The 13,117-nt window shown below is 48.9% G+C and overlaps 1 protein-coding gene across 1 annotated transcript in view; it reads left to right on the forward strand.

The window, feature by feature from the left end:
- ARNT (aryl hydrocarbon receptor nuclear translocator) overlaps positions 1 to 13,117 on the forward strand; it is a gene marked incomplete at its 3' end in the record, with an annotated part of 33,965 nt that overhangs the window by 6,606 nt on the left and 14,242 nt on the right. The window contains exon 2 of the mRNA XM_014960832.1: positions 12,511 to 12,622. Within this exon, the coding sequence (XP_014816318.1) occupies positions 12,511 to 12,622 (112 nt within the window). The remainder of the gene's footprint in view (positions 1 to 12,510; positions 12,623 to 13,117) is intronic.

The raw sequence follows: 13,117 nt of genomic DNA on the forward strand, positions 1-13,117 counted from the left end.
TGGGGGGCACCACGGGGTGATTCGGGGAGTGGAAAGGAGGATTTACCCCCCCAAAATGCCAGCCCCACGCTCGTTTCTGACCAAAATGGGGAAAACTCATGGAAACGGCGATGTTTTGGGCTTTAAAATGAGCCCCCCCCCCTTTAGCTCGTGGGAAATGGCTCCCAACAAACCCCAAAATAGGTAAAACACCCCCAAAATCCCGATCCCAGTCTGAGCCTTCATCCCAGTCCCTGCCCCAACCTCGATCCCAGTCTCAACCTTAATCCCAGTCCCAGTTTGAACCTTAATCCTCGTCCCAATCCCAGTCCCTGCCTCAACTGTGATCCCAGTCCTGATCCCAATCCCAGTGTGAACCTTAATCCAGTCTCAGCCGTCATCCCAGTTCCAGTTCCTGCCCCAACCTTGATCCCAGTCTCGTTCCCAGTCCCAGTTTGAACCTTAATTCCAATCCCAATCCCAGTCCCAATCACTAATCCCAGTCCTGATCCCAGTCTGAGCCATCATCCCAGTCCCGATCCCAGTCTGAACCTTAATCCCAGTCTCAGCCGTCATCCCAGTTCCAGTCCCTCCCTCAACCTTGATCCCAGTCCCCATCCCAGTCCCAGTTTGAACCTTAATCCCAGTCCCCGATCCCATTCCCAACCATTAATCCCATTCCCAACCGCTAATCCCAGTCCCAATCCCAGTCTGAGCCTTAATCCCAGTCCCAATCCCTGCCCCTCCTCCATCCCAGTCCCATTCCCCCCGTAACTCCAGTCCGAGCCCCGATCCCAGCAGAATTCCTGCCATTCCCCCCAAAACCCGCCCCAACACGTGACGTCACCCGTCCCGACCTTTCCCTCGCCCCGCGCGCGCCTCCCGCCCCACACACCCCCGCCGTGGCCACGCCCCCTCCAGCCGGAGCTACGCCCCCTTCGGGAGTAGTGGGCGGGGCTTTCCCGCGCTCACCCTACCCTGCTGGCAGTGCCGTGTGGGGAGGGGGGGCGGTAGTGAACTACTCTCTACTGCGTGACAAGGATGGTGAGAGGTCTGGAGAATAAGTCTGATGAGGAGAGGCTGAGGGAGCTGGGGGTGTTCAGCCTGGAGAAGAGGAGGCTGAAGGGAGGCCTTCCGGCTCTCTCCAACTCCCTGAAAGGGGGCTTTTCCAGAAGGCTCTTGGAGGAGTGGAAGGGAGTTTGGGGGAGAAGGGAACCCGGCGGTGGAGGAGGAAATGGTGTGGAGGAAGGTGTTCATCCTCATCCTTGCTCCCTCAGCTCCAGGGGCTGGGTTCCATCATCCCTCTCCGGGGAGGCAGCGAGTGCTGCTGGGGCTCAGCTGGTCTTTGCCATCCCTAACGCCTTACCTTGCTTTTAGACCCCTTTTTTTATTTTTTCTGTATATTTCCTTGAGGTTTTCTTAATTAGCAACAGGTGAAACCCGATGTGCTGTTTTGAAAAGGATTTTTACAAACCTTCTCTCCACCTCTTTTTTTTTTTTGTGTTTGTTTTTAACTGCTGAGCTGAGTGGCTGGTGCGTACCCAGGGCTGTGAGTGCCTGAAGGCAGGGAGCAGAATATTCTTTCAACTTTTTGGTCTCTCAGGTCGGTGACCAAAGGGTGACTCCACTTTGGAGGAAGCTGAAAGTCGGTGATACTTGATGCTCACTGAACAAAATTGAATCTTTAAGGCTTTCTGGCTAAATTGCTCTGAAATCTGTCTGTATCTGGAATAATTGATGTCTGTGAAGTTGTAATGGATTTGCAACGAGGTGAGGAGTCCCCATCCCTGGCTGTGTTTAAGGGCCGTTTAGATGCAGTGCTGAGGGACATGGTGTAGGGGAGGACTTGGTAGAGTAGGGGAGATGCTTGGACTCGATGATCCCAAGGGTCTCTTCCAACCTCAATGATTCTATGATTCTAAATGAGGGTGTTGGGGTGGAAAAGGGGTACTGAGGGACCCGCCTTGGGGTGCTCTGTGAGGGCTTGGAGAGTTGGTGTGGTTGTCAGGTGGAGGAAACTTTTCCAGAAGGCTCTTGGAGGAGTGGAAGGGAGTTTGGGGGAGAAGGGAACCCGGCGGTGGAGGAGGAAATGGTGTGGAGGAAGGTGTTCATCCTCATCCCCGCTCCCTCAGCTCCAGGGACTGGTTTCCATCATCCCTCTCCGGGGAGGCAGCGAGTGCTGCTGGGGCTCAGCTGGTCTTTGCCATCCCTAACGCCTTACCTTGCTTTTAGACCCCTTTTTTTATTTTTTCTGTATATTTCCTTGAGGTTTTCTTAATTAGCAACAGGTGAAACCCGATGTGCTGTTTTGAAAAGGATTTTTACAAACCTTCTCTCCACCTCTTTTTTTTTTTTGTGTTTGTTTTTAACTGCTGAGCTGAGTGGCTGGTGCGTACCCAGGGCTGTGAGTGCCTGAAGGCAGGGAGCAGAATATTCTTTCAACTTTTTGGTCTCTCAGGTCGGTGACCAAAGGGTGACTCCACTTTGGAGGAAGCTGAAAGTCGGTGATACTTGATGCTCACTGAACAAAATTGAATCTTTAAGGCTTTCTGGCTAAATTGCTCTGAAATCTGTCTGTATCTGGAATAATTGATGTCTGTGAAGTTGTAATGGATTTGCAACGAGGTGACTGCAATCAGAATTTGAGCTGTCTCTTTTTTGGTGGTTTTTTTTTTATTTTGGCTTGTGGCTTCTGCCTATTCTTGCTTGTGGCTTGAGGCTGGCGAGGTCTTGGGTCGCGTGACGCGTTCAGGTTTATCGAGGACTGTTCGATGTAGCTTCTAAAGGATTTTTTTTTTCATTCTAACAATATAGGAAGCTTTTGTGGCTTTAAACGTTGAGAAAACACGTTGGGTCACTTGTCTGTGGTGATTCTGAGGCGAGGGTGCAGAACTGGCGTCTGGAAATACGTGGTTGTGGTTTCACAGAATGATCTGAAATTCTTCAGCGATCAGAAGTGAGAGATGGGGTGGTAGAAAAAAAAAAACCCCAAAAATTCCTGATTCAGCTCAGCAAAAACTTATCTGAAATGGCAACTGTCGGAGTTGGGATCCCCTCCTGCAGCAAAACAGGCTTCTGGCTCACAGTGAGATTATTCCAAGTAGTAAAATCGTGGTCACGTGTAGCCGTGGTGCTGTGGGCTCCGTCGGGAAGTTCACGGCGTCTCCTGCCAGCTCCACATCAAGGGTTCACAGTTTGGCAGAGAAAGGATGCGCAGCTGAACGTAAAGCAACAAAAAAATACCATTGCTTGGGGTAAGAATGGAAAATGTATATTATGGGCCAACTCTGGAAGAATCCAGTGAATAAGAAAGGAGGATACTCTCCATACGCTTCATAGTTTAAAGCCACAAAGTGTTTATCCGAGTGGAGTCCTCGGAGCTGTGTGGTATTTTGCATAATAGGAAAGTTTTAAACAAACTTGCAAGGAAAAGAGAAAGAACCTTCAACATCTGTGTTTAATATTTCGAACTGACTGACCACTATTAGCTTTGTCCTTTTAAACTGAGGGGGGGGGGAATACTTAGAGTCTGCATAAGCATTGCATACAGAGAGATTGTTAGGAAAACGAGTTACTTGTCAATATTGCTCTTTAGGAGCTGGGTTCTTTTTTCCTTGATAGTGAAAAATGGGCTGGAGAGCCCCAGTGAATATTCAATAATGCCCCCAAATATGCTGAGTGTCCCTGCAGTGGGAGCAGGCCCTGGTGAAAGATGGGAAAACTGACCACAGAAAGAAGTTGGGAATTCTTTGTGTGTTCAAACTTACTGGGGGAATACTTAGAGTCTGCATAAGCATTGCATACAGAGAGATTGTTAGGAAAACGAGTTACTTGTCAATATTGCTCTTTAGGAGCTGGGTTCCTTTTTTCCTTGATAGTGAAAAATGGGCTGGAGAGCCCCAGTGAATATTCAATAATGCCCCCAAATATGCTGAGTGTCCCTGCAGTGGGAGCAGGCCCTGGTGAAAGATGGGAAAACTGACCACAGAAAGAAGTTGGGAATTCTTTGTGTGTTCAAACTTACTGGGGAAAAAAAAAAGAAAAAAGAAGTTGGAACTTAATTTAGGTGTTCAAACCCCAGCTCGTGCCCAGCCTGGGCCTTCCCTCCTCCCTGTAAATGCTGAAACCTGTGAAGGGGGGGGATAGAGCACTTCTCTGTTTTCAGATAAACTTCCTGAAAAATGAATCTGCCAAACCTTTCTGCTCCCCCATCTTTGTGAGGGTGAGATGAGCCCCCTTATTTAACTGGAAAAGACTTAAATTGTGACTGGAGCGGGGTGGAAAGCTTTCAGCTGTGCCCATTTTAGCAGGTTTTAGGTGGTTTAAACCCCCCTGGAACTGGGAGGAAACAGGAGGAGAGGGCTTAAAAAAATAAAAGTGGCTTCCTTACTTGCATTACTTCACAGGTTTTAATATTAACTTGGATTATTAGGACACTTAGTGCTGGCTGGGTGAGTGTCTCATTGATCAGCTTCACTTCAAACATTTACTTTCCCCGATTGCGTGATTTGGAGCCCTCCTGAGTGGAAGGTACTTTCTTTTCTCTTGGGTTTGGAGTTAATTTCTGTAATGCTTCTTGGGGAGGGTTCCCGTGGGGATGAAAGTGCTGAGCTGGCATTGCATGGGAAGTTCAAACAACTTAAAAAAAAAAAAAACAACCCACCTACTTCAAAAATAAATCTCTTTAATGTACCAGAGACCCAGAAATTGAGACTCTTTGTGAACACAAAGCCACGTGTGTTGTTCCCACTGAAGCCTTCCAGTTGTGAGTGAAATAAAGCCTTGGTTTAAAGTAGAATGTTGGTTTATCTCAACAGACCTGCTCTCTGCTTTCCTGGTTTTTAAACTAAATCTTTGCTAAATCTTTTAAAACTACGATGTGCCGCCTGGTGCTGAGCCTGGTGACCAACCTTCTGCAGGAACCACCGCTTCGTGCTACAGCAGGCCAAAATGGTACAATAAAAAGGCCTTTAAGAGCCACGGCAGGCCCGTGTCGTAAATCAGGGGTTTGAATATTTTCTCTGACTTTTTGTTTCTGAAGCTTTTTCACTGTTGAGATGCCAATAGTTGCGACAGAGCCCTTCCCAGGAGAGCTGGGCCGGGAGCCTGGCGCTGGAGATGACATTCCCCTAGTGATCTCCCAGCCTCTTCTATTCTGGGTCCAGCTGCCGGCTGAATTGTGGTTGTCCTTGTGGCTTTATAGTCAGTTACAAACGAGGATCTGTCATTTCTCTGCCCCTGTTTATCTCTTCTGGCCTTAATTAGATTTAACACATGGGAAAGGGAGGCAGGGATTGATGCCGGAGCGGAGACCGAACGAGGATATCGCTTGTTGCAGCGGTGACTCTACGAAACCCACCCTGCCCTTGGAGAGGGATTGACTGGGACTTCTGGTGACTTTTGGTGGCACATCTGATTTTTGGAGAAGATTGTTTGATAAGTTATAAAGTACCAGGCTTTCTCAGAATCAGTTGGGACTTCTGGTGACTTTTGGTGGCACATCTGATTTTTGGAGAAGATTGTTTGATAAGTTATAAAGTACCAGGCTTTCTCAGAATCACTGGGCTCCTTTAGCTGGGTCTTTGGCTCTGGTTGCCTCCGACTACCCACGTTTTCCCTTTGAGACTTGGAGCTGATGACTTCGACACACAATTTGGGAGGGATTTCCCAAATACATGTGTACTGGGGAGACCTTCACCACCCCCTTGTTCTCATGTGTGGAGCCTTCAGAGCTTGGGTTCCGTCAAATCCACACTGACCTCAGTGCAAAATTGCTGGAGGGCTTGTGTTTGGGTTGGGGGAAAAACGGGGGTTTTGAAAGGAAACTTTGCATTTGCACAAGTGCCCTGGGAATATTGAAGGGGAACAAACCAGGATTCTTCCCATCTCATCTGCCTGCCCTGAGCTCTCCTGATTTTTGGGGTGAGGATGTGACCCACGTTTTCCCTTTGAGACTTGGAGCTGATGACTTCGACACACAATTTGGGAGGGATTTCCCAAATACATGTGTACTGGGGAGACCTTCACCACCCCCTTGTTCTCATGTGTGGAGCCTTCAGAGCTTGGGTTCCGTCAAATCCACACTGACCTCAGTGCAAAATTGCTGGAGGGCTTGTGTTTGGGTTGGGGGAAAAACGGGGGTTTTGAAAGGAAACTTTGCATTTGCACAAGTGCCCTGGGAATATTGAAGGGGAACAAACCAGGATTCTTCCCATCTCATCTGCCTGCCCTGAGCTCTCCTGATTTTTGGGGTGAGGATGTGGTGGAGAGGCTACGTGAAAGAATACATAACCAGTAGGCAGAGCAAATTATTTACTGTACCAAATCTCCAGATTTTATTATATTCCGCTTGTGAAAGGGCACATTTGCCACAAGAGGCAAATGTTCACCATGAGATGTGAGTTCCACAAGGAGGGCTCCTTAGAAATAGTGAGGCCTTTAAAAAACAAACAAAAGACTCCCTCCCTCCCCCTCCACCCTATTTAAAAGTTGATTTGCAGAGGAACAGCACAGTGTCACTTCCTTCCCCTGCCCGAGAGCGGAAATTCCTCTCTCCTTAATAAAATGATGATCTGCCACGGTCCAGAAACTTTATTTCTGTGCTTAAATAGATGTGTTGAAAAGCCATGGACTCCTCTGGAAAAGGAATGAACCTTCTGAGCTGGTTCAGCTGCGCTGGGGGCCGTGTTGGGCCGAGCAGAGCCCTTGATATCGGCCCTTCTGCACCTCGGGAAGGGGTTCAGAGGTGTCTGGGCCATTCCCAACTCGGGTGGACAGGAGCCAGGGAAGGTCTGTGGTCCCAGCGAGGAGGATGAAGAGCGAGGAAGGCCACCCTCCGTTTATTTTAAGCGCCTCACATCAGCTGACTTGACTTTTATCACCCAGGGCCCGATTTCCTGGCAGAGACCTGACGCATTCACGTGCTGAAAACCGCAAACCTCAGACAATTGTCTGTCTTTTAAAAAAAAATCTATGTTTCTCCACCTTATACTTTGGTCTCAGGTTTTTTTTTGGAAACTTAAGTTTTGTTGCCGTAGTTAGTGTTGAAATGGGGCGTGCTCACTCGTGCTGCTCTTCTGGGCTTATAAACCTCTTATTCCATATTTTAGTCATCCCTGGGAAATGCTACGGGCTGGCGAGGAGGAAACTTCTTCAGCAGTGCCAGCTGCCTGGAGGAAAGCAAAGCAGGCAGTAGTGCAGCCTAACGATATCACTGGGGTAAAGGATATTTTTTTTGGAAGAACTACCAGAAGTTTTGGAAGATGTTTTCCAAGAGCTGGAGCTGTTGCTGCGAGGGACAGGGACACCACGGAGGTGGCCGGGCCGTGCTCAGGTCCCCTCTGAGCTGTGAGCAAAGCACCATCCTGCTCAGGAAGAGCTGTTTTGGAGTGAAATCTGTCTTCAGGAGCTGTAAAAACACTTGTTAAACCCAAATGTATCTACGATGTTGGAAAGAAGGGCTTTTTTTTCTTTCTTTTCCTTGGGCAGGGAATGCAGCTTTAGGTTTGATGAGGTGAGAAGTACAAATGTGGGGTTGCTGTAGCACAGCTCTTCTCCTCTCCTCCAGCACTGCCCTCGGGGGCTTGGCTTAAGCTGCAAGATCATCAAATCTCAGTTCAGCCCCAATTTATTGCCATATTTCTTAAACCTGACTTGGATTTTTTGCTCTGTCCCACCAATTCTGTCAGCATTTTGCTCTCTCCGGGGCTGTGCTCCTTTGCTGTGGTTTGGGAACCCCAGCGAGAGGCTTTTTTTTTTTTTTTTTGATGAAAGTGCTGAGCTGGCATTGCATGGGAAGTTCAAACAACTTAAAAAAAAAAAAAACAACCCACCTACTTCAAAAATAAATCTCTTTAATGTACCAGAGACCCAGAAATTGAGACTCTTTGTGAACACAAAGCCACGTGTGTTGTTCCCACTGAAGCCTTCCAGTTGTGAGTGAAATAAAGCCTTGGTTTAAAGTAGAATGTTGGTTTATCTCAACAGACCTGCTCTCTGCTTTCCTGGTTTTTAAACTAAATCTTTGCTAAATCTTTTAAAACTACGATGTGCCGCCTGGTGCTGAGCCTGGTGACCAACCTTCTGCAGGAACCACCGCTTCGTGCTACAGCAGGCCAAAATGGTACAATAAAAAGGCCTTTAAGAGCCACGGCAGGCCCGTGTCGTAAATCAGGGGTTTGAATATTTTCTCTGACTTTTTGTTTCTGAAGCTTTTTCACTGTTGAGATGCCAATAGTTGCGACAGAGCCCTTCCCAGGAGAGCTGGGCCGGGAGCCTGGCGCTGGAGATGACATTCCCCTAGTGATCTCCCAGCCTCTTCTATTCTGGGTCCAGCTGCCGGCTGAATTGTGGTTGTCCTTGTGGCTTTATAGTCAGTTACAAACGAGGATCTGTCATTTCTCTGCCCCTGTTTATCTCTTCTGGCCTTAATTAGATTTAACACATGGGAAAGGGAGGCAGGGATTGATGCCGGAGCGGAGACCGAACGAGGATATCGCTTGTTGCAGCGGTGACTCTACGAAACCCACCCTGCCCTTGGAGAGGGATTGACCGGGGCTTTTGGTGACTTTTGGTGCCACATCTGATTTTTGGAGAAGATTGTTTGATAAGTTATAAAGTACCAGGCTTTCTCAGAATCACTGGGCTCCTTTAGCTGGGTCTTTGGCTCTGGTTGCCTCCGACTACTCACGTCTTCCCTTTGAGACTTGGAGCTGATGACTTCGACACACAATTTGGGAGGGATTTCCCAAATACATGTGTACTGGGGAGACCTTCACCACCCCCTTGTTCTCATGTGTGGAGCCTTCAGAGCTTGGGTTCCGTCAAATCCACACTGACCTCAGTGCAAAATTGCTGGAGGGCTTGTGTTTGGGTTGGGGGAAAAACGGGGGTTTTGAAAGGAAACTTTGCATTTGCACAAGTGCCCTGGGAATATTGAAGGGGAACAACCCGGGATTCTTCCCATCCCACCCGCCTGCCCCGAGCTCTCCTGATTTTTGGGGTGAGGATGTGGTGGAGAGGCCAATGGGCTAGATGAAAGAATACATAACCAGTAGGCAGAGCAAATTATTTACTGTACCAAATCTCCAGATTTTATTATATTCCGCTTGTGAAAGGGCACATTTGCCACAAGAGGCAAATGTTCACCATGAGATGTGAGTTCCACAAGGAGGGCTCCTTAGAAATAGTGAGGCCTTTAAAAAACAAACAAAAGACTCCCTCCCTCCCCCTCCACCCTATTTAAAAGTTGATTTGCAGAGGAACAGCACAGTGTCACTTCCTTCCCCTGCCCGAGAGCGGAAATTCCTCTCTCCTTAATAAAATGATTATCTGCCACGGTCCAGAAACTTTATTTCTGTGCTTAAATAGACGTGTTGAAAAGCCATGGACTCCTCTGGAAAAGGAATGAACCTTCTGAGCTGGTTCAGCTGCGCTGGGGGCCGTGTTGGGCCGAGCAGAGCCCTGTGATATCGGCCCTTCTGCACCTCGGGAAGGGGTTCAGAGGTGTCTGGGCCATTCCCAACTCGGGTGGACAGGAGCCAGGGAAGGTCTGTGGTCCCAGCGAGGAGGATGAAGAGCGAGGAAGGCCACCCTCCGTTTATTTTAAGCGCCTCACATCAGCTGACTTGACTTTTATCACCCAGGGCCCGATTTCCTGGCAGAGACCTGACGCATTCACGTGCCGAAAACCGCTAACCTCAGACAATTGTCTGTCTTTTAAAAAAAAAATCTATGTTTCTCCACCTTATACTTTGGTCTCAGGTTTTTTTTTTGGAAACTTAAGTTTTGTTGCCGTAGTTAGTGTTGAAATGGGGCGTGCTCACTCGTGCTGCTCTTCTGGGCTTATAAACCTCTTATTCCATATTTTAGTCATCCCTGGGAAATGCTACGGGCTGGCGAGGAGGAAACTTCTTCAGCAGTGCCAGCTGCCTGGAGGAAAGCAAAGCAGGCAGTAGTGCAGCCTAACGATATCACTGGGGTAAAGGATATTTTTTTTGGAAGAACTACCAGAAGTTTTGGAAGATGTTTTCCAAGAGCTGGAGCTGTTGCTGCGAGGGACAGGGACACCGTGGAGGTGGCCGGGCCGTGCTCAGGTCCCCTCTGAGCTGTGAGCAAAGCACCATCCTGCTCAGGAAGAGCTGTTTTGGAGTGAAATCTGTCTTCAGGAGCTGTAAAAACACTTGTTAAACCCAAATGTATCTACGATGTTGGAAAGAAGGGCTTTTTTTTCTTTCTTTTCCTTGGGCAGGGAATGCAGCTTTAGGTTTGATGAGGTGAGAAGTACAAATGTGGGGTTGCTGTAGCACAGCTCTTCTCCTCTCCTCCAGCACTGCCCTCGGGGGCTTGGCTTAAGCTGCAAGATCATCAAATCTCAGTTCAGCCCCAATTTATTGCCATATTTCTTAAACCTGACTTGGATTTTTTGCTCTGTCCCACCAATTCTGTCAGCATTTTGCTCTCTCCGGGGCTGTGCTCCTTTGCTGTGGTTTGGGAACCCCAGCGAGAGGCTTTTTTTTTTTTTTGGTGTGTGTGCGCCTTGGTTTGGGGTTTTTTTGGTCCCTTCCACTTTGATAAAGCAGAAGCAGGTTTTCCTCCTTCGAGGCTCTCTGTTGCAGCTCGGTTTGCAAAGGTTGTGGTGGAGGTTCTCTGCTTCTGGTTGCAGCCTGGCAGCTGGTTAGCAGCAAACTTGAAAAACCACAACCATTAGAATGAATCCAGAGCTGATTTGGGTCAGAAATGTGAAAAAAAAAAAAGCTTTTGGACTTGTTTAAAACCCCTGGTGAGGATGGGACTGGGTTAAAGTGGGGAAGAAGGTTGAGGGCAGCTCTTGTGGCAACGTCACGATGTGGTTTCAGCTTGAGCTGTGCTGAGCAGGGTTTGGGGGACAGTGGAGCCTGCGAGGTGTGTGCCCCAAAAGCTGGGTGGGAATTGGGGATTAGGGGAAAGCCCCGCTTGAGGATGGAAGGAGGAAAGCTCAGTGTCTGCTCTCAGACGTAGGGAAGGAGGAATCCCTGCTCGTGTTGGTAGGAGCTGGAAGCTGCTGGGGAAACTTTTGGGGAGGAGAAGGGGGGACCCACACTGCCCAGTGGGGAGCGGCTCAGCCTGTTTTTTTTTGGGGAAAAAACCCCGTAAGGCATAACAGGCTTGGGCCTGCTGTCCAACTTGTGAGGGCAGGGCCTTCACTTACACCCTTCTTTCTTTGTCATACACCAAAAGGGGCTTATTTTCACGTCTCAGAGTAAGGCTTGTTACTTTCTCAAGTGCTGTCTCTACGGGGAACCTCTCGTGGAAGCAGCCACTGTGTGTTGGGCATCATGATCTCAGAAGTTGTACCAATTCCATGCTTCTCGAGAACATTGCCCACCTGCCTCATCTCCTAAAAACCATTGATTAGGTTTCCTGCTGCTTCTGCACCTTTTCTATGTTTAAAACACAAGGTTTTTTATCTGCAAGCGAGGCTGCCATCGTGTTTAATGGAGGGAGCATCGTTTTGGGGCAGAACTGCTGTTTTCCTGCTCTGGGTGTGTGGTCGGTTGTGGAGGAGCGTGGGCAGAGACTTGTCATCCTGCCTGTGGTGCCCACAGGTCGGCAGTGCCGGGGAATTTCACTGAATTTCACTGAATTTTAGAGTTGGAAGGGACCATAGAGATCATCTAGTCCAACTCCCCTGCTGAAGCAGGATTGCCCAGAGCTAGAGCATGTTTTAAAACACAAGGTTTTTTATCTGCAAGCGAGGCTGCCATCGTGTTTAATGGAGGGAGCATCGTTTTGGGGCAGAACTGCTGTTTTCCTGCTCTGGGTGTGTGGTCGGTTGTGGAGGAGCGTGGGCAGAGCCTTGTCATCCTGCCTGTGGTGCCCACAGGTCGGCAGTGCCGGGGAATTTCACTGAATTTCACTGAATTTTAGAGTTGGAAGGGACCATAGAGATCATCTAGTCCAACTCCCCTGCTGAAGCAGGATTGCCCAGAGCTAGAGCATGTTACTCAGGAGCATCCAGGCGGGGCTTGAAAATCTCCAAGGAAGGGAATAGAAAGGGCTGTCTGAAAGATGGTGGTTTTCAAGGTGCCTTAATGAGTGTCTCGATTAATTCTTTGTCTCTTCGATTGGGAAATCAACCCTCTTCGAGAGGGATGTTATGAGGTGACCTTGCAACTCCTCTCCTCCCCTTCTGGGGACGAGCAGGGGTTCAGCCCCTGCCCGCCATGGCATGGGGCTCCTCCTCTTGTCTAAAAAGGAGACCACATCTTTTGGTTTAGGGATCTAAGCTCTTAACTTATGGAAACAGCATGTGCTCTGAGCTCTCGATGATGGACCCTCGGCGCAGGCTCCGGAGAGGCAGCGGATGAAAGGGCTGGAAACACACATTGCACAAACTCTCTCCACATCAGATGCTGAAATGCTTTTAATGGGAGCTGTATGTGGAGAACACTCCACCCTCTGAACTAGAGAGGGGGGTTTGACGTCACACTGGTTTATTTTCTTTTTTTTTATTTATTTTTCCTTCCCCTCTCTCCCTGCTCTCCTGTTTAGAAATGGCATCAGATGTTTCCTCGCTGGGTGCAGCCGTCGGCGCCGGGACCCCTGGGCCGGGTGCTCAGGCTGGAGGAGCCATCGTTCAGAGACCAAACAAGAGGCGTCCGGGGTGAGTGGCTTTTTCCTTTCCTCGGGGAGGTGCCTGAGTGGAGTTTTTTGGGGCAGCATCGCTCTCCTCAAAGAGCTCAGCCTCGTGGGGAGGAAACTTCTCTGCTTCGGAGCCAAGGGGAGTTGTGTGGTTCCCGGTCGCACCCGGTAAAGCCAAGTTCTGCCTTATGTGCAAAAAAGAAGGGATCAAACCTCGCAGAAGAGGGTTTCTCCCCAAGGATTGAGGGGGAAAGAGGAGTAGTTGCTGGGAGAGAGGTGGAGGAGCAGAGAATGTGGATGTTGGGGCCTTACTCAAAGCTCTGCAGCTGCCCCCCCTGGGAGAGGGTGGGGGGAAGCCGCGATGTGCTTGCGGTAGGCTTTTTTGTTTGCTAAAAATGCCATTGCAAATTAAAAGGATATTGAGTGGCTGCTCTGAAATTCCTGGCACGAGAAAGTCCCTCTTCGTTTTCGAGCTAATTAAAATCCTTCTCCCCGCCCTCCCCCAGTCACTCAAACT

The sequence above is a fragment of the Calidris pugnax genome, unplaced genomic scaffold (genome assembly GCF_001431845.1).
Source record: "Calidris pugnax isolate Ruff unplaced genomic scaffold, ASM143184v1 scaffold469, whole genome shotgun sequence".
Lineage (NCBI taxonomy): Eukaryota > Metazoa > Chordata > Aves > Charadriiformes > Scolopacidae > Calidris > Calidris pugnax.